Source organism: Oryza sativa, chromosome 5 (genome assembly GCF_034140825.1).
Source record: "Oryza sativa Japonica Group chromosome 5, ASM3414082v1".
Lineage (NCBI taxonomy): Eukaryota > Viridiplantae > Streptophyta > Magnoliopsida > Poales > Poaceae > Oryza > Oryza sativa.
The window spans coordinates 22,811,701-22,836,165 of NC_089039.1; the positions used below are offsets into that span (position 1 = coordinate 22,811,701).

At 43.3% G+C, this 24,465-nt stretch overlaps 3 protein-coding genes across 3 annotated transcripts; 1 reads left to right on the forward strand and 2 right to left on the reverse strand.

Annotated features, from left to right (window-relative positions):
* Window positions 1-260: 260 nt before the first annotated feature.
* Window positions 261-1,574, reverse strand: LOC107276084 (probable membrane-associated kinase regulator 4). The gene has a single exon (XM_015783339.3). It carries the CDS (start codon window positions 1,522-1,524, stop codon window positions 415-417), a length of 1,110 nt encoding a protein of 369 aa, XP_015638825.1. The 5' UTR covers window positions 1,525-1,574; the 3' UTR covers window positions 261-414.
* A 6,866-nt stretch (window positions 1,575-8,440) lies between these two features.
* Window positions 8,441-15,755, reverse strand: LOC4339026 (phosphatidate phosphatase PAH1). Its single transcript, XM_015784239.3, has 11 exons — window positions 15,545-15,755; window positions 13,290-15,368; window positions 12,627-13,207; window positions 12,475-12,548; window positions 11,000-11,084; window positions 10,806-10,892; window positions 10,585-10,657; window positions 10,327-10,370; window positions 9,511-9,639; window positions 9,333-9,431; window positions 8,441-9,043 (listed from the first exon to the last, which is right to left on the reverse strand). The coding sequence occupies exons 2-11, from the start codon at window positions 15,283-15,285 to the stop codon at window positions 8,987-8,989; spliced, it is 3,225 nt and encodes a 1,074-aa protein (XP_015639725.1). The 5' UTR covers window positions 15,286-15,368; window positions 15,545-15,755; the 3' UTR covers window positions 8,441-8,986.
* A 5,377-nt stretch (window positions 15,756-21,132) lies between these two features.
* On the forward strand, window positions 21,133-23,158 carry LOC4339027 (protein CANDIDATE G-PROTEIN COUPLED RECEPTOR 7). The gene has a single exon (XM_015782303.3). The coding sequence runs from the start codon at window positions 21,206-21,208 to the stop codon at window positions 22,580-22,582; it is 1,377 nt and encodes a 458-aa protein (XP_015637789.1). The 5' UTR covers window positions 21,133-21,205; the 3' UTR covers window positions 22,583-23,158.
* Window positions 23,159-24,465: the final 1,307 nt, after the last annotated feature.

The following is a 24,465-nucleotide window of genomic DNA, read 5'->3' on the forward strand; positions in this document are numbered from 1 at the left end:
GACAAACGGGTTTATATATGTTTCTTCTCTTTACTTTATGCTGTCGCACATGCATCCTATAATACAGATAAGAGATAATTAAATCTTACTACTACAATATAATTTGAGAGCTAATTTGCTCTGAACTGTACTCCAAATCTATGCAAAATTCTGGAATTTTCCCCACATATCTGACCTGCTTATTACCACCTGATAAAAATGGCTAGCTGCCACATGTTCAGATGATATGCTGATTGCTGAATTCTGAATATGATCTAGTATGATGAAAAAGTTTAGAGGCCATTCATTTGATCGAACAAACTCATCATGGGTGTTTCAGCAACACACGTTTTTTTTTGTTCAGTTTTACAAAACTTTCAGAAATCCATCGCGCCATTGTAAGTACATTTATCACACTCACGCTCGCTGTCGTCATCAACCTCTGCAAATCTCGACGAGCTCTTCCGGGCCGTCGGATTCCGCGGCGGCGATCTTGGACGCCGCCGACGAGAGGAACCGGAAGCCGGCGTCGCTGGCGCTCTTCCTCACCGACGCCAGCTGCTGCGACCTCTTGCAGTAGGCGATCAGCCCCTGGATCGGGTTCTCCACCTCCGAGCTCGCGCTGCTGCTCCTCCGCAGCGCCGGCGCCGCCGCGCCGCCGTCGGACTCGCTCGACGTCCGCACCGACGAGGAGGAGGAGCACGACGACGACTGCGGCGCAGGGGACGTCTTGTTCGACGTCGAGTACCGGACGATGACGCTGGAGAAGGACCTCCTGTGGCCGCCGTGGTCGCGCTCTTTGTGCTTCCCTCCTCCGACCGAACCACGGCCGCCGCCGCTCTGTGAGGAGGCGATGCACCTGTTGCTTCTCATCTGGCCGAACGGGTTCCTCCTCCATGCTCTGTGGTGGTGGTGGCCACCATGGGAGAGTTCTTTGGTTTCTCTCGTCGCGCCAAGAATGGCGTCCTTGTCGTCGTCGTCGCCGGAGCTCGCCGGTTTGGCGGCGAAGATCGTCTTGATGTAGGCCTTGGAGGCCTTGAGCTTGAGGCCGAGGTTGAGCTGCCTCATGAACCTGAGCTTCCGCGACCACGGCTTCTTCTCGCACGCCGCCGCGGCGGCGTCGGCGAGCCTGGCCGCGTACTCCTGGAAGTACTCCTCCACGTTGAGCTCCCCGCTGGCGTAGCACGAGTTCGCCGGCGACGCGGTGCACGAGTCGTACGGCGTCGCCGGCGCCGTGCTTATGGCGAGCTGCCGCCGCCCGGCGCCGCCGACGACGACGCGCCCGTCGAGCAGCTCCTCCACCATCTGTATCCGCGGCGGCAGGTGCAGCGGCAGCAGCTTCCCCTTGTAGAACAGCTCGTCCGCCGGCGACGCCAGCGGCTCCTGCTCCCACCGGGCGCCGCCGCCGCCCAGCGGCCCCGACATGTGGAAGTCGAACTCGAACTCACCCGGCGCCGTCGCCGCGGCGGCGCTCGTCAGGTCCATGTCGATGTAGTCCTCCTCCTGCATCGCCTCCTGCTGCCCCAGCTGGTGCTTGCTCGCCATTGCCAAGGTGAGAGCTCGTGGCTCCGGAGCTGAAGCTGAGACAAGAGGGCAGGAGACGGTGGCTGCGTCTTGCTACTTATATTAGCCGCTTAATCATGGTGGATTAATGGGCTTAGAGCAAAAATGGACACTTGGACAGTGTCATGGCATCAAATGAGGCTTAATTACAAAGTATAAATACTTTCTTTATCCTTATTTAATCATCACCTAAGATTTTCGAGGTCTTTTCAAAATAATCATCCTATAACAAATGTCTCTTTATTTGTTTGTGTAAAGAGTAAATGAGCATCATTGAATATGCTGCATGCAACCAATCAAGATTAATTTTTATTGATGCAACTACATGCAATATTTAAAACTTGGTACTATTCACGAGACACGAAGCAACATACCATCTTAACTAATGAGAATTAATTATAGAATGATGGAAATTTGGTTGTTTCAGTCTCTGTGTTTAGGTGATGATCAAAAATAGGATGGAAGGAGTATCTTGTAACTTTATATGTATTGTGATTACAGGCGTTTTAGCACATAACACGATATTCCGGATGCCATGATCATATATCTTTAAAAAATCATGCCGTAAAATCAATTGTTCTTTATTTCACCATACTTAAAATCAAATCAAATCTTGAAATTAAGATTCTTTTTATTAAAAAAAATTTAGCCATGTCAGTTAAGATTCTCTTATCTTGCTTAACTTTAATAGTTTTGCACAACTTAAACCATATAAAGGGGTTAATGAAGTATGAACCGGATTAATCATACTATTATGGTGGGCCCTACCATTAGCCGTATGATCTGCCTCTTGTTTGCATGTAATGCAGAACGAGTTGTGTGCTCTCTCCCTATCATTGCATCTGATGTCCCTGGCTTTAGTGCAGTATTATCACTCACTCAACTTCAGCTTCTTTTCTGTGAGAAAAAATCGGCTTTAGCGATCGCGTTAGTGCTGATTAGGGTGGTGTTCTTTTGCTTTTGTGCCTTGCGTTAGCTGCATGCTTCTCTTCTTTCCATGGCTACCTCTCGTGCTAATGCTACTAATCACTAGTACTAGTACAGAGTTACTAGTATTAGTGCAAGTTAATAGTACAAAGGTGTGGTTAATTAGGAACGCATTTCTAGTTCCAACCAGTGAGTGACCGCGAGTTACGAGATGATACGGACGATACGCGCGATCTGTGTAGATTACTTCAAACAGGCTCTGATCATTGGCTCAGTTAATCAGTGATTAGCAGTTTAGCACTACTAAGTAATTTCGAAATCGAAATCTTTCTAAATTAAACATTTTGAATTTGAAATGGTGACATAGCTCATTCCCCAAGAACAATGAGGAGAGGAAAAAAAAAACAAAGCATGGAGTGGTGCAGTGATGTTCTACAGTACTTCGATTGAGCTTGTAGGCGTGTGCATTCTCTGAATTTTTTAGACCCTTCTTCGTGTCAACATGTTGGAGTGTGTGAAGGTGTCATTCATGTAGTACAGTACAAAATGGCCTGGCTGACTGTCTCGTCGGATTCTGAATTTCAGGTCAGCAACCATCGATTCAGAATTCAGAGAGAGAGAGAGAGAGAGAGAGTGAGAGAAAGACAGCATTTCCATGAATTTTCTAGAGCAAATCATTTTATTTCGATTCCTACTAGCACGTTTTTCAAGCTATTCATAAAAAACTTTCTATATAAAAGTTGTTTTAGAATATCAAATATATTCACTTTTTAAGTTTATAATAATTAATTATGTGCTAATATTTCTCTTTTTATGTGTGTCACTTTAATTTTCATCTTTATCATTTTCAAACACCACCTGAATGCATGTGTGACTTCGATGTATTCAAGGGATTGAGGTAAAACTGCACAACAGCAATTGTACACAATCTAAAGATTTAACGGCCAAAACCGATTCACCACATTAAAATCGAAACAATACATTTTCATAGTAAGTTGCTACAGTGTTAGGATGTATCTCAAGTGTCTATTTTGAATCATGTGATGCTAGTGTGGCTGTTTAGCTTGCAGTCACATTAGTTACTACATGCACCTAAACGGGAAGGTAACACGCTGACGCGTGTGTTTCAGTGGTTCTCTTATCTCCTCCTTATCTTAGAGCAAGGTTAATAATACAGTAGCTGCATACTGTATAGATTTTTAGTCTATCTCTCAGCTCATTCATATTGTGGTTAACTCTTCACTATAAATATATGGTACACATGTCTGTCTCACAGATTTTCTTGGTTCCTGTACCTAAGCCGGATGTAAACTTACAACCCGTTTCTCATCTCTCTCCTCTCCTCTCTTCTCTTCTCTCATCCATCTCAGCATTCAGTTTTCTTACAGCCCACTATTATTCTTGCTCTTACCTTACGAATGATGTTGATGTTGGTGAGAAATTTGGCAAAGCCGTGAATTTCGGCGAAGAAGTACTCAACCTGGCCAGCCAAAGTACAGCATACACGCATAAAAGAATTTTCTTTTTCTTTTTTCTCTCCGATGGTGTCATGGTGATACAGGGCCTTGACTTTCGTGTGTTCCCATGGACTTCCTCTATTATTACTCCACATAGGCCGTAGGAACACCCTATACCGTGACCATCTGAAGTAAAACAATGCCATTTACCCATAAAAAGATAGGAAACCATTGTATCCATTCCTTTCCATATTGTGTGAACTCAAGTCATTTTAATTTGATCCTAAATCAAACTTCTCTAATTCTAATTGAGTTTAAAGAAAAATACACAATCAGCTATAATATTAAATTAGTACCATTAAATCCACCTTGAAATATGTGTTATAGTTCTCTTATTTGTTATATTCGGAGTATTACAGATGTTGCCGTATTTCTTTTATAGACTCATGGGCTGTTTGGTTGCTACCCTGAGAAGAAGTGGCCTGACCTAAGACTAGCCTGGCACATTTTAAGTGTTGTTTGGTTACCAGCCTGAAGGTTCTTTGCCCTTGCCTGACCTGATGCATGCTGTCTCGTGATTAGCCTGACCTTCAGGCGTAGCAGCGAACGTGTATTATCTTCTTTCATGTAGCACAAAGCCAATGAGCCATCGCTATTTGCTGCCGCCGTCGTCGCGCGGAACCCCAGCCTCCGTCGGCGTCGTCGTTCGCGCACGACCTTGCCTCCTCCTCCGCCGCCATCGTCTCTCGAAATCCCAACCTCTGATGCCGTTGTTGTCGCGGACACTCGGAAACCGTCGCTGCCTTCTAATTCGCTCGAAGCCTCGTCTTTGCCGGCGCCGTCGTCGTCAGATCCGGCACAGTGTCACACGAAGCTACTGCGAGGTCGCCGGCCGGGCCCATCTTCAGCACGAAGCAGCAGCCGTCGCCGGTGTGCCAAAGCGATTTGATGAATGCTTGGATCTGGGGGATTTCTGTCCTTGCGTTCTTTTCTCCTGCTCTCTTTTTAACTTATGCAATTGATCTATCTTATCTAATTATGTGATTGATATGTCTATAAAGAAAGACATATAGTAGATGGATTTGGGGATTTTTTTTCCCTTGTGTTCCGCTTGTTTTTCATCCTTAATATATGCAATTAGTTTGTTCATGAATCTGCTAATAGTGTTTCTTTCCTCTCAGGTAGCTGTGCACAACCTGACCAGGCAATGTAATCAACTTTTCTCGTGCCTCTCAGGCATGCAAATTTCTCATGCTAGATGCCCAGGGCACGAACCAAACAAGCCCTCAGTCAAAGTTACGTAAGTTTGCTTACAACAAAACTAAAATGACTTACAGCAATAATGAGTAATTCAACGTGAATATTAGGAAATGACCTAATATCAAATAATTAGAAGGGGTGAGGCTTCGAACCCAAGTCATCTAGCCCATCACCTTGTGAAGCTAGTCGGAAGACCCATGAGTGTTTCTACATGACTTTGCTATAGCAGACTCAATTACAATGATCTTTTATAGTACTGCACAGAAACCGGACCGTACTAGAAGTAGAGTGAGAACACTTAAGCAAAGCTCCATAAATTGCTTAAAGATAACATAAGGCTAACATCACCATCCCAAACTTGCAATTGAAGGAGTATATTTTATTCCGCGTATAAAAATTGTTATTTTAGTAGTAGTGATTGAGTCATCTTGTAGCCTACTAGGAGGATGTAGCGATTAGGGGCTGTGAAACTCAGGTTAGGTTGTGGTCAACCTTCAAACTCCGGATTTAGGGAGAAAAAATTGCAGGCCTGAAAACTGAAATGAGTGCCACTTGCAGGCTGGCTAGCTGCTATGAATTGGTCGGTAGTGGTGGTTCGAACGTGGAAGATTCGCGTTAGTACGCAAAGTATCTAAAGTCAGCACTTTGTTGGTTCTAATCTGCATGAGATGAATCTAATCTGGAGTGTATTTTCTAAGAGAAAGGAAGAGAGAGAGAAGAGGCAAACATGTAAAATACACTAATGTAAATTTCAGACCCAACTTTTGTACAATCTTTTGTTGTTTTTTTTTCTAATTCATACATGGTATATGATCTTTTGTGTGTGGTCCACGAGCAGTGTCTACTAAGATTACTTCGTTTTAATTTGTGTGCCTGATCTTTTGGTTGCTTCGTCCCATTAAAAGTGAGATTAGCATGACTTCAACTCCTTACGCCTCACTTATTTCGGAGCTTCTTTTCCCCACAACACAAGGCCACGGCACAACATTAAGTGACAAGAAGTTCTATGATTTTTGTAGTGTAGAGTTTAACAAGATGGATATCGTTAGAATGCAGTGGCTATGAGCTATGAGACATTGTTAGAATATAGTTTTTTTCACAAGCACTTTTCCTAGTCTCAGTTTTTACATGTAAATCTATTGAAATGTGCATAAATGATCCTGCTAAAATATAAAGCGGTGACATTGAACACCACAGGGCGAAATTTCCCAGCTCCACGCCTGTTAGATTGGCAACCTGACGTTCATTTTCTTATCGGCTAACAATGTGTAATAACTCAAGTGGTTATCTAGTATGTGAGTTGTAATCTATTCTCGCCACTTGTAATTTGTGTTGGCCTCTTAATTATCTCTGAAGAAATCGATTTATTCAGGTGGGCTACTTTGTCCTCCCTTAGAATCTTGCAGCTCCTTAGGGAAAAAAAATTTAGTTTGATAAGTCCTGGATAATACGTTGACAGGACATGGGCTTAACAAGTCTTGCTTTGACATGTTGAAGAGACAGATAGTTGCTCATTTCCTTTTCCACCGGGTTTATAGGTAGTTGAGTTTGGTCACCTGAATTTTGGCTATGGGTGGAAAACTGCAGGGAACTATATAGAGGATAGGTCATGCGCTACAAATTTCTCCTACTACCTTTAAATTCTCATGCTTTTCATGTGTCGCCTAAACGTATGAACTATTGTAGTACTACGTTTCAAAGCGATGCATATTTACCATAGAGCACATATGTTTGACTCCTTGAAAAGGCACTGTAAGGATACGTACAATGGCAGAGTTAGAAAATCTCTTTGAACAATTAAACCCATTATGTTTTGTTTGATTAACCCATGTGAGGAAGAGTCCAAAGGAAATTGAGGAGGATTTAATTTCACACCTCAATAGGTGTGAGATTAATCCCCTTTAATCTTTGAAAGGATTAACCGGAGATTAATCGAACAAGACCATATGATTAACCACCAGTATAGCACTAACAATATGGCAATTCAATTCCATCCTCTACTACCAGTGAACACCCATATGGCTATCCCAGTACATTGAGCATAGGTTATAGTTAGATCATTTTTGATACGGTTCCATATTCAAGATTTCTTACAGCAAATCTATGATCTAGATCTACAATTACATTGGATAGATAATTATATTTCTATTTAGATGAAATTTATTTTTTAAACTGTAAAAACTTCAATGCTCTATTATCATCCATATACTCCCTTCGTCCCATAATATAAGAGATTTTGGAGGGATGTGACACTTTATAGGACTACGAATCTACGCAGATTCGTAGTCCTATGAAGTATCACATCCCTCCAAAATCCCATATATTATAGGACGGAGGGAGTACTTTACTACCGCTTCCAGAATATAATAAGTTTTAGGGTTAAGAAATGAGGTATAATTAAATATGAGAATACTATGATTGGATAAGTGGAGGTAGTGAAGAAATTGAATGATGAATGATTATGATTTGTTAGGAATGATTGGTCAGAAAGAAAATGTTAGTGAAATTGTTATATTTTGGGATAAAGGGAGTAATATTTTTTTTACATATATCCTCTACACTGTTGTCCTTGTATTGAAAGCTGCTAACACGAGTACACAGCGGAGGATCTCTCAATTGATTGTTCATTGTTTCCTCCTGAATCGTTAGGCAACCGGAATTTTATTTGCGTGCGTCCAATACGCTAACCCAGCAAAGGGACCAGAAAGGAAGGTGATCCCAAAGCTCGAGGTGTTTCTTTGCCTCCTCTTCGGCTGGAAGCAGGCAAACTGGCAAAGGTTTCTGTTTCCTCCAACTCCTAGGAAAACTCAGGGTCCCTGATGATCACCTAATGGCAGGAAAAGTAACCTGAATCTGACACCAGTTTGTCCATTTGTTTCAGCATGCAGCCCCTGTTCAGTTCCCTTTTCTGGTAAACCTTGGATGGCGAGTTTTAAGTTCTTGGTGGTTGTGGCAGGTGATGCACCCAGGAAGTTCTGACAACTGATGCTAAGGCTGTGTTTAGTTCCACGCTAAAATTGAAAGTTTGAAGAAATTGAAACGATGTGACGACAAAAGTTAGAAGTTTGCATGTTTAGAAAAGTTCAATGCTACAGAAAAGTTGGAGGTTTGAAGAAAAAAGTTGGAATCTAGACAAGGCCTAACTTTTCTTCATCAGCAACAGAAGACCTCACCGCGGGAGGCCATAATCTGACCAATCACAAGACAAAGTGAGCCATGCTCTAGCAAAATTAGATGGGTTTCACATCATAAAATGATCAGCTATAGAGTAATTCATTCCATCCAAAATATCAGATGACGAGCACATGAAACTTTTACCAGTTACAGGCATTGAATGTTACATACAGCACAAGGAGAAGGTGAAAATGGGGTAGGAAATGTACAATGTTTTTCTCTTGTACAACATACAGCGTGTTTTGACAGTTTTGGGTTGCCTGTTGCTTCCATGAACCAGGAGTAATCTAATCATAGAGGAGCTGCAGCTACAAGAACACAAAGAGAAAAATTGCTGACTAGCAGCTGCTGATACAACTTGGAAAGCTGACAAGCTAAGGCCGTAAGTTCGACGAAGAGTATCACAGATCACTCCCTAAAAGATGTATGATCATGAGAGCTTCGTCAAAGCAAATAAAATGGCAACCTTTGCGTTGGAGATCAAAACCATAAATATGGAAACTCCTGAGATGCTTTACAGATTGGACAGAACCCCACCATAGCGTTGAGAATTAGTGTACACGGACTTGACTGTTATGCTGATGCAGAATCTAGTGTTATCTACTTCTGTGTTTGTTAGAACTACACTACAGATCAACATCTGGCAATGGCATCTTCCAGTAATTCCAGGAATTGTAGTCTTCCTGCAAGGCATCATCATTGATGATCAGCACAAAAAGGAATTTGCATGTTATGGAGTATGACCATACATGAGTACAACACAATCACACTAGCTGCCCTTGCTCCCAACAGTAACCTGTATGGTTCAGGCAGCATAGAACTGGAGGTGACTATGCGCTAAGGATAAAAACAGTTCTAGTCTTGGATAGTATGAAAGAAGCCAAACAAGAAAAAGAAAAACATGAATGTGCATGTTTTCGGTCTAGCTAATCCCATGAAAAGTATTGCTAGAAGGCAAGAATGACAGCTAACCTGCTCAACAAGAGTGGTTGGAGGGAACATATCATGGACAAGGGTATGTAAGGAGGTATAGGACTTCACGTCGACAGAACTGTTTATGGCTACTTCCCCCTGCACGCACAGGATGACTTTAAAAAAGGCACAATACAAGCATGGCATCACTAACTTTTAACTAGTGTAATGGCCATACCTTTGGGTTGATGATAAAGATTTTCCCTTTTGGAATTCCCATCTTTTTGTAACTAAGCTCATCTGTATCTCTGTTGCCAAATCCAGCATAAAATGGATTGTAATCAGAAGGGAAAAGTGCTTTAATGTCCTGCCAAAGAACAAAAATTAGAATTTCAAGAGCCTGCTGTGATACCAACATGGAGTTTCAGGTCTATGGAAGAATCTAAAATGTGTGTTTCTAAGATTGTCACCTACCCGTTAAAAAAGAATTGAGACTAACAACTTTTCTTAATTCTTGCAAAGTTATAGTTTATTTCTGAAGGATATGAGCTATGATGCCATACAAGAACTACAACGGAGCCAGCTAATAAGAAAACTTCGGTGGCGTTCTTTTCTCCTGAAGATGAAGATGAAGATTAAGTTTTTTATGCAAAACAAGGTGATATTAACATATGATTGATTGAGTTTTAATTATTACAAACTTAAAAAATAGATTAATATGATATTTTAGAGCAACTTTCATATAGAAAGTTTTCGCATGAAACACACCGTTTAGCAGTATGAAAAGCATGCCACGAAAATCTTAATCTTCATCCAACCCTTGTTGGAGAAAAGAACAGGACCGAAGGAGGAATGTGGATAAGGGAGAGTTTATTAGGGACTTGTTGGATTTAGTTCGCTAAGGAATTGAAACCAAAAGGCACATACCACCCTCGTAGTTCTTATTCTAACAAATAAAATTAGTTTGTTTTACTGGCAGATAACATTTCATAGTATCATAGGACATTGAGTATTGAAACCGATCCTCATAAGACAACTGCCTAAAGAAAATTACCTCCAGACATGCAATCTTAAACTCATGTGGTGCTCTTCGTATAACTGAGAAGAACAAAGGAAACATTAGAACATGGTAAACAAATTTTATTACAGTACATAAAGTAACAGTATTGTTGATCATTGTTAGCTACTTTTCTTTGTTGAACCTGAGCCTGAATTATACAGACCATCCTAGTAGTTCAGTGAAGGCTAATCATTATTCAGCAAGTCATAATAGAAGAATATGGATATGTAAATATTGGAGAGATGATGTTACCTTCCCGGTACAATGACGGAAATAAACCATCAGGTGAAATCACAACAGGTCCATTAGGCAATACCTTCCCATCCTGCAAAGTTGCCAAGGGATAACCAAGTTTATATACATACCAACAATATAGAATTAAAAATTACTATCAGTTCTAGTGAAGATATGATTAAATCACTAAAGATGAAAATGGTAGGTAACACATTCAACGGACAGATGCTATATTTTACCTGTTTTAGGTTGAATAGAAAGTTTTTGGTCAGGTATGCCTGAACTATAGCTCTAGCACTGAGGAATAATAGTTGATATCCATTTTCCTGATTGGGAGAATAAAAGAACATCAGAAACCCATATTTGCAAAACTGGGTAGAATATCCTCCTAAAATAAAGAGAAACAAAAACTAAAATAAATTCTGAAGCACACCTTTATTGCAGAAAAAAGACGAGCAACACCAGACTGACTCCAATCTCGTCCAACTAAAGGCATGACCTGGCCCAACACATCAGACCTGATATGGAACATTAATTACTCAAATTCAGCCATTATGAAAATAAACAGAAAAAGGAACATGTATAACAGTTGTATTCTGTGAAGAAAATAATGTGGTAGCCCCTAAAATTTGTAGGACTGACTTATCTGTACCATGTCCAGGATACCATTGCCAATTGACATTTTCAGGCAGACAGAATAGAAGATATAACCAAGAAATTAAGGACCACATGAAGTGTTTTTTGCAAGTCCACTTAAAGGGAGAATCATTGGACTAAAATTACTATATTTGTTAGACAAAGTAGGATCTCGCTTATTATCACTCACCAAATGAAGGTAAATTTTAGTACGAATTTTTATTATGCATTAAAAAAAGATATACATGACATTCTCGCCCAGAACATCATTTTAGATTTGCATAGTCCCACTACAATGCGAATCGACTGATCTTTGTCAGCTGTTCAAGCACTGGAAGAATGAGGAAACAAGAATATCCATTGATTGAATACTAAAAATATATAGCAACTGCCTGCAGAAGGATAGCCACCGTACCATATAATGCAGGATACACAAAATAATAAATGAATTAAAGCCCTCCCCCCAAAAAAAAAAAAAAAAAAGCATCACCTAATAGCAGGAGACTGTCATAAAGAAGCAAAGTTTCTCGTATTGTCATGACTCATGAATCTACAGTTAGTAAATTATTTCAACATGACAATCGTCAGAAGTAGATACTAAAATTTCACAAGTCATGCAGCTTTGTTCTTCCAATATCCTGCTGTTTTACAAACAATTTCCTTCTTAGATTGAGTGCAGCATGATACAAAGACCAAAGTACCACAAAAAAATAATAATTGTAAACAGAAACAAACAAACTTATATTAACATGGTATAGAGATTATCCTTTGTTTGAACCAATAGGGCATTAAACCAACTCAAAGAAGTGAGCAAACAAATTGTTAAACAAAGGATGTCTCAGACAACATCTAATTTTAAGTTGTTGTGTATATACTTAACAGAATATTGCTTGCCTGCAAGGTTTATGCTAGTTTTCCACAAAGTGTAGTTTAGGGCTTGTTTTCTAGCTTTTGCCAATCCAAACCTTACAAATATATTGCTAATGGCAAGATTTGGCAAGCCAAATTTTTTTTTGGTAAACTGTGGTTGTTGGTTTGTCGCCAAACTTTGGTAGTGTATGAGCTCATTGTTCTCTTGCCAAAGTTTTTTGGCTCCAAATGGACATTTATTTCTAGCCTCCTTAGTTTTTTTTTTCTTTTGTGCATGGCAAGTTTGGGCAGCAAACAGAACAAGTCCTTAACTTACAGTTTGGTGTGACAGTCTGACAGATAACTAGCTGAATTGTTAATTAAACAAGACTGAGCATCTAAACATACTAAGTTGAACTTTACCTTGTAATGGTTCCATCCACATCAGAAATGACAATTTTAGCATTCCATTTCCACAAGTAAATATGTGCCTCAACCTTAGTAAAAAAAGAAAGAAAAATCAATTTACAGATCTCCAAAATAAAATATTATTATTAAGAAATAGGGGCACAGACCTGTTGCTTTCCAAGAACTCTGGTGGAGAAGCTAAAAGTTACAATGTTTTGGCCCTCCTTCAGGTTTAGTGATGCCACCTGTTCACTAGTGGGAATTAATGTTCGCACAAATTGCTTTCTTGGTGACTGATTTATATTATTCTCTGGAGTTTGCTCATCCATTGGACTCAAGACAGTTTCTGTGTCAAGAAAAATGTCCTCGGATGAATCACTGTTACTGCGCTGAAGGGATCTTGATATCCTGAATGGTATGTTCCAAAGCCTCCATCTCCTGCTTGAGGGAGACAGCCCAAGAGAATCTCTTGAAGTAGGTGTTTCTTGGTGTTCAACCGGAATAGCATCAATATGTTCTGTGCAGAAGTTCGGACCAAAGACAGCTTTCCCAAGAATAATATGAGAAATTTTACTCCATAAGAAATACTGACTATCAAATTTGACAACAAGGTTTACATTTTTCATAATTGATGATCCTGATAACTTGAAATCTTCCTCAAGAACAAGATGTTGTTGGAAAACTTCTTCAGCTGATGCTTGGCCCATTCCTGGCCGTAGCATGTGCCCACAAAGAGAAATTTCGAACCCTGCCAGCATATTAAAGATAAACAATGAAACTTCAAACCAAAAAAAGGAAAAGAATAGCCTGAAGACCTGACATGTGCTTACCCAAGCCCTTTTGTAATTTGGGATGCTCTTCTTTATTTAGTTCCTCTTCAGCTGCTGAGTTCTCTGGAATGCTACCTAATTTGTCTTTGTCACTGGTTCCAATGGTTGAATGTAAACCATCAGGCCTATTCGCCTCATTTTCAGAAGAGGCTGTCTCCTTGGTCTTGCCATGAGAACCTCCTACAATGGACATATCAGATACCTTGCGACAGTGGGCAGAACTATCTTCACCTTCTGTTTTATTATCCTCCTCTAGATACTGTAATGGATCATTTCGATCACAGTGGGTAGTTTTACTTATATCTTCCTCCAGATCTATGTCAACAACAGAACGATTACTCAGACTAAATTCAAAACCCTGCTGATGATCAAATTCAGGAGAAAATGGTTCAGTTCCCGAATCTCCGTCATCTATTTGTGATGAGAGGTCTAAGCAACTTTTAAAAGTATCATATTTACCAAAACTAGGACTAGCAATTTCTAACTCAGTGTCCTCATTGCTGACATCGCAAACCTTGTCTACATTAGCTGGCACCCTGCAAGCCTCGTCATTCTCAAGCAGTGGAACATCACAAGCCTCATTTTCAGTGGCCAAAGGCTGATACCCCTCATCATTGTTCTTGGAGACATCACGAGCCTCATCTTCAGTGGCCAAGGGCCGATATCCCTCATCATCGGTCTTGGAGACATCACAAACCTCATCTTGGCTAGAAGGGGGTCGGCAACCCTCATTTTTGTTCTCTGAGATGTCATGGACCTCATCTACATTGATCAAGGCTTGATAGTCCTCATCATTATTCCCTGACTCTAGGACAACTAGAGACTCGACTTCATTGGTCAGTGCACTAGGCACATCTTCATAAACTGAGGTATGGAGCACTTCATCTCCAGTAACAGGGACATGATGTGACCTATCCGTCTCAATTGGTACATCACCAAGTTCTTCAGTGGCCAAGGGCTGATATCCCTCATCATCGGTCTTGGAGACATCACAAACCTCATATTGGCTAGAAGGGGGTCGGCAACCCTCATTTTTGTTCTCTGAGATGTCATGGACCTCATCTACATTGATCAAGGCTTGATAGTCCTCATCATTATTCCCTAACTCTGGGACAACTAGAGATTCGACTTCATTGGTCAATGCACTAGTCACATCTTCATAAACTGAGGTATGGAGCACTTCATCTCCAGTAACAGGGACATGATGTGACTTATCCGTCTCAATTGGTACATCACCAAGTTCTTCCAAAGCCTCTTGTTGATTTCCAGAATCAAACTTAACCTTTTCCTGTGGCATGTATAAATCACCGACAATGCCAGCTTCCCACACCTCACCACTGCGGCTGAAATCACCACTTGAGCTCTCCCCAGGTCCCAAGTGGAATTGGGGTTCACTTAGCTGCACATCCTCCACATTCTCCTCGGTCGAGGAAATGGGGGCGGTGAGGACATGCCCATCCACACTAACCAAAACCATCTCTGAATTGCTCCCATCAGGTTGCTTTGCCGAATCTTCCGCTACCTCCATCCTGCTATAACCGTATGAATCAAACTCCTCTATAGCTTGCTTCTCTTGACACTCTACATTCGACTCCGGGCTACCTGGTCTGCCTTTCGCTCCGATGTAAAGATCCCCGTCGCTCTTACTCCGCGCCGGAGGTTCAGGCTCACAGCTAGCTTCCTCTTCCTCCGAACTTGTCCCAGAATTTTCACTGCCAGGCACAAGCTCCCGCATGAAGTAGGCTTGCCCAGAGTTGTCGAGCTGCATGTGGAAGCTGGCGTCCACGCCATTGACGGTGATGGTGACCACCTTCTCCGCGCCCTTGAGAACGCCCTGGAACTTGCCGAACCGGACGTACCAGGGCGTGCTCCTGTACGAGCCGTCAGGCTGCTCGACCGCGATGATGTCGACCGCGCCGCCGAACGGGTGGAACGGCGTCGCGACGGAGTACACCCCCTGCGAGATCAGCGACCCTACCCGCCCAACCACGTTCATCTCCGCCGCGAGGATCCTTCGATCACCGCGCCAACGTCGGGCATGGGGGTTCACCTAGAACCCCCGATTTCTCTCCAAACAAACTGCAAAAAATCAGCAGCGCACCACGCATCAAAAATTTTTAAAAAATTCCAGAACAAGGAAAACCAAACCAATCCAATCCAATCCAAGCCGGAGGGGTCTCCAGTCCACGCCACGCCGGGCACGTGAAGCGGCGGAGGGAGACGAGGGCGGGATACGGGAGGGGAATGGATGATACCTCGAATTCGATTCGAGTGGAGACGGAAGCCGACCACCGGCTGGTCGGCCGCGCGCGCGCGCGCGGGGGCCGGGAGGGAGTGAGAAGGCTAGGGCGCGGTGGCGACGGGAGATGGGGGAGGCCGTCCACGCCGTGCCTGCCTCGCCGCCGGCGGAGCGCCTCCGGCTCTGCAGATCGGGGGAAGCAAAGCAACGAGAGGGGAGGCAGCGACGACGGAGAGAGAGGAGGGAGGAGGAGAAGAAGAGAAGCGAGGAGGCAGAAGGGCATTTGCGTCATTCCACATTTTCTCGCCGTTTTTAAAACATAATTCGAAATTGAAATTCTACACGCCATTGGGAATTCCATCTCCCTTCTCCCACCAAGGTTTCGTGAAGGAAATATCCGCGAAAATTCTGGCAAAATTTCCTTCGACGAGAAGCCACGCGACGCGAACATGGGGAAGGTCGTTTCCGGAAGCTTCTGGAACCTTCCATGTCGAGGTTGGAATTGGGGATGGACAGGTGGCCGTTGGATGGGAGGCATCGCGTGGGGCACACATGCGATCCACACCCTCGCGAACCGCCTGCACCGCACGCTCGTGTCACTGGCACGTGGGCCACGATGTCCTCCGGGACCACGTGCCATAGACTGGGGCTCGTGATGCTATAGGTGGCCGTAGAGATTTCTGGCGACGTATAACACGCCAAAATGTTCTGGTGATGGGACAGATTAACCAAAGTAGGCTTAAAAAAATTCGGGTCACGTGAGCCTGGCATCGTGCGCCCCACAAGATTTGTGCGATGGGGTGTCCACGTGTAAAAACTTTAGTACTGACAAGATAATGTTGTTTTTTTATTTTTGTAAACTGCCTTTTGGAGCATTAGTATACTAGTATAACGAAATACAACGTTGCTGTGAATAAAACGTAGCTTAATTATTCGGATTTGCTAGAAATATGGCGCCATATACTACAGTCGATTTTTTTTCAGCCACTTACAGAGTAGTTACACCTCATTTACACCCCACTTACGTATGTAATTGGTATGTAATTTTCGAATTTACATATGTAATTTTAGTACTTACATATGTAATTTAATTTTGAGACTTACATTGTAAATACACTAAAATTACATATGTAATTTAGGGACTTACAATGTAAATACATGCTGACTTTTTTTTGATGAAAAATATGGCGCCATATATATAGCTACACCCTAATTATTTAGGTTCTTTTTAAAATATATTCAGTTATTTTTAAGTAATATTAGATTCGATATGATTATTTGTATTTATAATTAATTATTTTTTAATAATAGATAACATGATGATATACACTGTGGAGTACTCCCTTTGTTCTAGAATATTGCTAGTTTTAGAGTTGGACACGGTTATTAAAAAATAGGTAAAATTAAATAGAAAGTGATTGTGATTGGTTGAGAAGTAGAGGTAGGTGGAAAAACTGAATAATAGATGGTTGTGATTGGTTAGGAAATGAATGTTAATTGAGAAGTTGTTATGGAGTATTTTTTGAGACGGAAGGAGCATGTCAGTATGTATTCATAGTGATGAGGGTGAGGGTGTAATTGTGAGTGCTTATGTTCTGTTAAAAAAAAGTACACGTCCCTGATTGGTCTTGTCATTATTGTTGTCGCACGCGTTTGACCTACCTAACCTAAACGTCGAACTTTGTTAATCGTTTGTACTCACGAGACCGCGACCGCGGAAATCACCATCCTGCCCTCGCGGCCTGGCTCGTCTTCGTCTTCGTCGTCTCCCCGCTCGTGCGCGCGATGGAATGGTGCGCGAAGGAAGCAAAAGCCAAATGGCGTGCGGATATGATGTATTGATGTCGCCCGCGTGTTTCGACCCGTTCGACGAAATCCGGCGCTTCCGGAGAGAAGAGCAGTAGAGCACCGCGCGGGGAATATGCCAGTATGCCATCCTCTCCGTACGTGCGGACGCGGTGACCGGTCGGTTCCGTGACGCAACCGGGGTGCTGTGCCTGCGACCCTGTGTGTGTGTGGCTGTGTGCGCGACCGTGTCACCGTGAACTTGTACGTTATTTCCTCGTGGGCTTTCCAGTAGCCGTCGCCGTCCCGCCGTACGCGACCGTCATCGGGATTGTGGTCCGAGAAAAGTTTGGATACGACTGGCGGCGTGGCACCGATGGGGATGGGGGGATTGAAGATGAAGGGCAAGTTTGGTTTGGTGCCATACTAAAATTATCAAAGTTTAGATAATTTTTGGCACTACTAAATTTAGATGGCTAAAACTTTTACTATCTAAAGAGATATATTGTTAAAATTTAGCATTAATAAAAAAACTAGAAATACTATTAAAAATTACCAATAAATTAGTAGGGCGGAATTTGGAACCGAACCAAACCAACCTGAAGCGAACTACTCGCCGCGGCAGAGTTCGCGGGCTTGATGTGCACGGCCCAAACAGGCAAAATCCTGAGGGGGAGAGGCAGTCGAACGGCCTCGTGCGATGAGCGGCCCAGCAACCCAGCCGAACCGTCGACTTTGCCGTTGCGCACCGGTGGAGAACCGCGGGCCGAGCGCACTTCAGCTGGCCGGTTACTTCCCCGGGGGCCGGGGGAAGCTGAGCTGGTCACGCTCCGACCGCCGCAACACACACACACACACCTGCCACCAGTACCACAATTCTCAACCGTCGGCATCGGCAGGACTACCGATCGAAACCGTCGGCATCGGCAGTTACTGGAGGAGGTGCTGGTGCTTTGTGAATTTTCTGGTGATTAGCACTGTATGCGGTTTCATTTGGCCCCACTGATGTATTAGTAGCGTAAAAATGAGAAAAAACTGCATCGTACTAACATATTTCGTACTCCCTCCGAGCTGAGAGTAGTTTACGTATCGTTTTGGACAAGAATGATATCAAACTTTAAAGTTTTGGACAAGAATGATATCAAACTTTAAAATCTTTGATTATGAAAATTTTCTAAAATATTTGTCTTTAAACTATGGTGACTATATGTATATATTAATCTTAAAAATACTTCAATTAAATTATATATTTGTTAACATTTATATACATATTATAATAAATAATAATGATTAAAGTTGTTTTTGAAGACCGTGCTCTTGTTCAAAACGACGAGTATTATAAACCCGGAGGGAGTATTAGTATTAGATTTGTTTACGAGTAAATTTCACTTCATACTATCTTTTTTATTCCCGATGTTTTATTTTGGATCATCCTTCAAACCAATGTTTTAATTTTAGACTAGACAATTTTATCTCAGCGACACTTTGGATCACCCTTTATTCTTTTATTTATCTACTTCTAATTTATCATATGTTAAAGAAACGATCTATATATAGCTGAGGAGTTTATTGGTGTTTGATGAAAACAAAACCACGAACACACAGAAAATAGGAAAACCCTGTATTTTATTAATCATGATTCATTAACATGAATATTTACAAATACATGATGGCTCCCGCAGGAGTTCGCCTTTTGCCTTCACGAGAAATGCTTAATGGAAAGGTATGCTGACTCGAGATTGCGTACAGTCCGCTGATTCCCGGCGCCTAGCAATAAGGCTACCGGTTAATTACATCCACATGAGCGAGCCTATGGAACACCTCCGATTAAGCTGCGCTTTAGGATCGTTGTCTTCAAAATTAATTACTCGCCGAAGGTTGAGGTTGGTGCAGATTTAACGTTGAATATAGTGAATGTGGAACAGGTGGCTTTGTTTCGCCAAAACCCGGTCACAATACACTACCATCACGTCGGTGTGCGGAGAGAATTTGGTGAAGCGGGTGACCTTTGCCTCGTCGGTGCCCAGTCATGTACCCTAGCCTTCATCAAACATGGATTTTGTGGTTGCTTTTGCCTCGTCGGTGCCCAGCAACGGTGTATCCGTTTCCTGTCCAATTTAGACGTGTTAATAGTATAGTGACCTGGCCATGTTGGCACTCGGCCATGGTTTCGTCTAGCCTCGTCAGTCATAGACAGATGGAATGAGTGAATGGCTCCAATCTTGTTAGCTTTAGCTAATATGTTGTCCGGCCTCGTCGGTCTCGGACGTAGCACAAATATTGATAAATCGACCATTTCATCTCGTCGATACTCGGCCATGGTGTCGACGTGTATTTTAAATCTGCATGCCTCGCCCTCCTAGCTAGCATTGTTTTTGTTGTCTTCAAGAATTGTGGGGATTGCTCCCGCTCATATGGTAGAATTTGGATAGAGAAGGAATTGCTCCCGTACATGACATGCACGAGGCAAATCGATAGTTGTTCAGGCATGAATAAAAATATGTATAAATCATGGTTGGTCTGATACCAATAAGTCTCAAACTCATCCCAAGTTTATACAAATAAATATCCAGCTCCAATATTTGATATTGATAATTTAGACAGTCCAACCCCCACGAGGGTCAAGCTCGCCTTATATTTATTTGCAGCCCATATTAATCGCTTGACAAAGATGACGTGTGCGTGTGCATGCGCCACTGGGGATACTTATATCCATGGCTACAAGTTCACAACGCATCCACGACATATTCATCGATACTCCACTTTACTGTTTTACCGTCCGGACTGTGTAACTGCACAACACTACGGTATATATTTGCTCCCTCTAGAAGATAATGCCGGGCGTTGTTGTGTTTGTATTGGATAAGCAACTTGACGGAGAACGAGATTAGCTTGTTATTGATGACTCGCCGATAGAGATGCCATCAGCGCCGGCGACTACAGGTTGCTGATCCGCGATCACGCACCCTGCGTCATGCGCGTGCATCTTCTTTCTAATCTCTCTACGATGTAGAGAATATTGTGTGGGTGCGAGTGTTCACCTCTCTAGGGCATATTGCTGCTTTAATGGCGCAGCGCTTGTGCCGTGTGTTCCCCCAGCCGCGACGAGGGGTCGACTGCTTTATGTAGGCAGCGATGACCACAACGGCCTCGCTAATTCTCCGTGAATCGAGCGTGATAACGCGTTTAATCTGTTTTGGCCTCATCGATCTGCTACTGCAGATAAGTGCGACGCATGCAGATGCCGGCCACCTGATGCATGCGGATAGAGTTGCTGGTGTCGGAGATAATCACTGAGATTAACATGGCTGATGACGGTGGGCCCCACGTCTTATTTGAATTTGTTACCAGTGATAATTACCCACCGGTGAAGTAACAAACCGATTAATGGGTATACTGCTAGTACTAGTGGATCTCTTCTCTTTTCAAGCTTATATCTCTTCAATTGTGCATTAAATTTGAATTTTATTCGAACCATTATTTTCTATTTGAAATGTACAACAAAACGAGCCCAATATTGATTATATTCGGACATTATGTGATATTTGAATTTTTCTAGACCCACACGTCACAGAGACACGCCTCACATGTATTCAGTAAAATTGGGCTATAAATAATATTCTCATATAAAATTAAATGCCCAATAATTTATTATTTCTTCTATGAATTTTAGCACAAAAATTCATCAAACAATTGGCGAGTAGTAGCCAACGTTCTCCCCAAGTCAACCTCCCCACACCGAACTCTCACCAATCTCGAGGCGCATCCGACCCTCCCGCGCCCCACCACATAAGCACCCCCCGCTCACCTCGCCCCGCCACGCGCACACCGACACTTCTCCCCCGCATTCTCTCACCCACCCACACCGCGCGCCACAGATCTCGCCGCAGCCATGGCCGCCGCCGCGCGCCGCCTCCTCCTCCTCGCCATCGCCGTCGCGGCGGTGTCCCTCGCGCCCCGCGCCGCGGCGGAAATCAGGACGGAGGCCTTCCGTGAGGACCCGAGGCCCACCATCCTGTTCGAGAAGTTCGGGTTCTCCAAGACGGGCGCGGTCAGGATCGTCATCACCGGCGCCGGCATCTCCTCGACGTTCGCCCGCCCGGACCCCAAGCAGCTCGGGTTCTTCCTCCTCTCCGACGAGTCGATGTTCCAGGCCATCTACGAGGCGCAGGCGCGGCGGCCGCCGGAGAGGCGGGAGGAGGTGGCGGGCGGCGGCGCCGACGAGCCCGACGTCTCCCGCTGCATCCTCACGAGCCCCTACGTCAAGACGCTCTTCACCTTCCACGACCTCAAGCGCGGCCACTACAACAAGACGTTCCCGGTCACCCACCCCGACGAGTACAGCCTCTACTTCGCCAACTGCGCGCCGGAGTCGCTCGTCACCATGAGGGTGCGCACCGAGATGTACAACGGAAACGCCGACGGCTCCGTCGACTACCTCCCCGTCGGCCAGGCGCCCGTGCCGGCGATCTACGGCTTCTTCGCCGCCTGCTACGCCGCGTTCCTCGCCGCCTGGGGGTACCTCACGCTCTCCTCCCGCGACCACCGCGCCGCGGCGCACCAGATCCACCACCTCATGTCGGGCCTCCTCGCCGCGCGCCTGCTCTACTGCCTCTCCGCCGCCGAGGACCAGCACTACATCCGCGTCACGGGGACGCCGCACGGCTGGGACGTCGCGTTCTACCTCTTCCAGCTCGTCAAGGGCGTCGTCCTGTTCGCGGTGATCGTGCTCGTCGGCACGGGGTGGTCGTTCCTCAGGCCGGTCTTGCAGGACAGGGAGAAGAAGGTGCTCATGGTGGTGATCCCGCTGCAGGTCATGGCCAACATCGCGTCCGCCGTGATTGGGGAGACCGGCCCGTTCTTGCAAGGGTGGGTGACATGGAACCAGATCTTGCTGTTCGTCGACGTCGCCTGCTGCTGCGCCGTGCTCTTCCCGGTCGTCTGGTCGATGCGATCGCTCCGGGAGACGTCCAAGACTGATGGCAAGGCAGCGCGGACTCTATCGAAGCTCACCCTGTTCCGGCAATTCTACATTGTGGTGATCGGTTACCTATACTTCACTAGGATCGTCGTGTATGCGCTCAAGACCATTGCCAGTTACCAGTTCCGGTGGGTGAGCGTCTTGGCCGAGGAGGTGGCCACATTGGCATTCTACCTCTTCATGTTCTACACATTCAGACCGGCCGAGAGGAGCAGATACTTTTCGTTCGACGAAGATGAGGAGGAGGCTGCTGAGATGGTGCTCCGGGAAGAGGAATTCGAGCTTTGATGAGTTGCGGCGATTCGCAGCAATGGCGGCTGCCTGGCAATTGGAAAATCTGCTCACCTTGTTCATTTGATCTCTTCTCCCTGTGAGATTTAGCACACCATACAAATTTCAGGAATATAGCTCATTGTCTTGTATTTACTACAGGGATGTAAGATTGTTTTGTTCCTCTCTCCTTGTAGCTTCAAATTTTACTGATGAGACTCAGGATACTAAACTGGACATGTACAAGAAGGTTTCTTGCTTGGAGGGCAATGTGGAAGGAAGGAATTAATTCAGCATGTACTATTGCTTAGGGAAACCTTCAAGCTGTCTGCATTTTGTGTACAAATTCTCCATTGTTTTCTTGCTTGGAGGGCAATGTGGAAGGAAGGAATTAATTCAGCATGTATTATTGCTTAGGGAAAGCTTCAAGCTGTCTGCATTTTGTGTGGTAGACAGTCCTTTCACTTGGCATGTTTGACTTCAGGTGCTCCTTCTGTTATACGGAGTACTATACATTCAGTAGTATCAGTTAGTTCTTTGATGTGATGATCAACCCTTCTATTGATATGGTTTGTCAATGACCACTTAAATGCATCCAAGTCCAATCACCCATTTTTCTCTTACTTGCATTGTTCTCTCCATTTGTTATGTACAAATTGTCCTCTCTGAAATATAAAACACTGGGGTACCTTTGTTTTTTAAACTAGAAAAATACCCCGCGCGTTGCAGCGGAAACTTATAAAAATGTAAGAAGGCTTATTAACTAAATTACAGAAGAAAAATACTAATGTGCTAAAAATAACTATATATGTTTTTAAATATATGACACATTTGACTTTTTATATGCGTTTCCCTACTCATTTTATTCAATTTGTTTGTGCAAACGTATAAAAATATAAGTCATGCTTAGAAAACATTTAATAATAAATCAAGCCATAACAAAATAAATGATAACTACATACTTTTTTAATAAAATAAATAACTAAACATATTTAAAAAGTCAATAACGTCGTATATTAAAAAAAAGTACGATCTGGCAATTGCTCTTTGACGTAGATGCTAGTTTGTTGTGAAGAATGTGCTCCATGAATATCCAAATAGTTGATGCTCTCATGCTCTGTTCTAAACATTAAACATATATTGACTCAAGATTAAATATGGTGTTTGTATCTCTCAGTTCGATGATTTGCCTATAGCATTATCTAAAAATATTAGACAAGGCCTAACACATATATTCATCCGAAGAGAATGTGTTATATAGCAAAAGCACGCAAAATAACGACCACTTTGTATTATCATTTGCATCATCGAAGTGTCAGTGTTAACAAAATCTATGAAATAGACGGTACATTTAAGAACTAATATAGCAACACGTGGCACATATATGAATGTAATTTATACTAATGGCCTGATTTACACGTTGATGCATAGACGTAATTATCCCAAAGTGAGATTCCAGTGAAAGCAGAAATTTCATGAAGCCAGGCAAGGAGTTACCTTTAGTAGTCCTTTTCCCTTTGTTTGAAGAGCTCTTGTAAAACAGGGAAGATGATAAAGTATGTCTATTTTATCAAATAGGACTTGAAGAAAATGAGAACATGGATAGACCTATATTACGCTTACCATGTCTAAAACAATGCAAAATTAATAAACAAAAAGATTAGCAGTACTATCCTGTATGGGCTTTTTTCTCATGCTCGAGAGTTCACCATTCAATCTTGAATCGAGTAGATTTCTGCATTCATCTGAAGAGTGTTAGCGAGGGAAAACATATCCCGAAGGAAACCAAGATTAGGAATAGAAAGGAGAACGATCGGAAGAGGCAAAGGAAAAGCAAGAAAAGAGGAAACAAATGCTACCTGTTGATTCTGTGAACACATCAGTCATTAAGAAGTAATCAT

Coding starts and splice junctions, on each gene's coding strand:
- LOC4339026 (XM_015784239.3), bottom strand. CDS start 15,285: ATGAACGTGGTTGGGCGGGTAGGGTCGCTGATCTCGCAGGGGGTGTAC. Junction 9,432..9,510: donor TCTTTATCATCAACCCAAAG/GTATGGCCATTA, acceptor CTGTGCGTGCAG/GGGGAAGTAGCCATAAACAG. Junction 9,044..9,332: donor CAACCACTCTTGTTGAGCAG/GTTAGCTGTCAT, acceptor GATGCCTTGCAG/GAAGACTACAATTCCTGGAA.
- LOC4339027 (XM_015782303.3), top strand. CDS start 21,206: ATGGCCGCCGCCGCGCGCCGCCTCCTCCTCCTCGCCATCGCCGTCGCG.
- LOC107276084 (XM_015783339.3), bottom strand. CDS start 1,524: ATGGCGAGCAAGCACCAGCTGGGGCAGCAGGAGGCGATGCAGGAGGAG.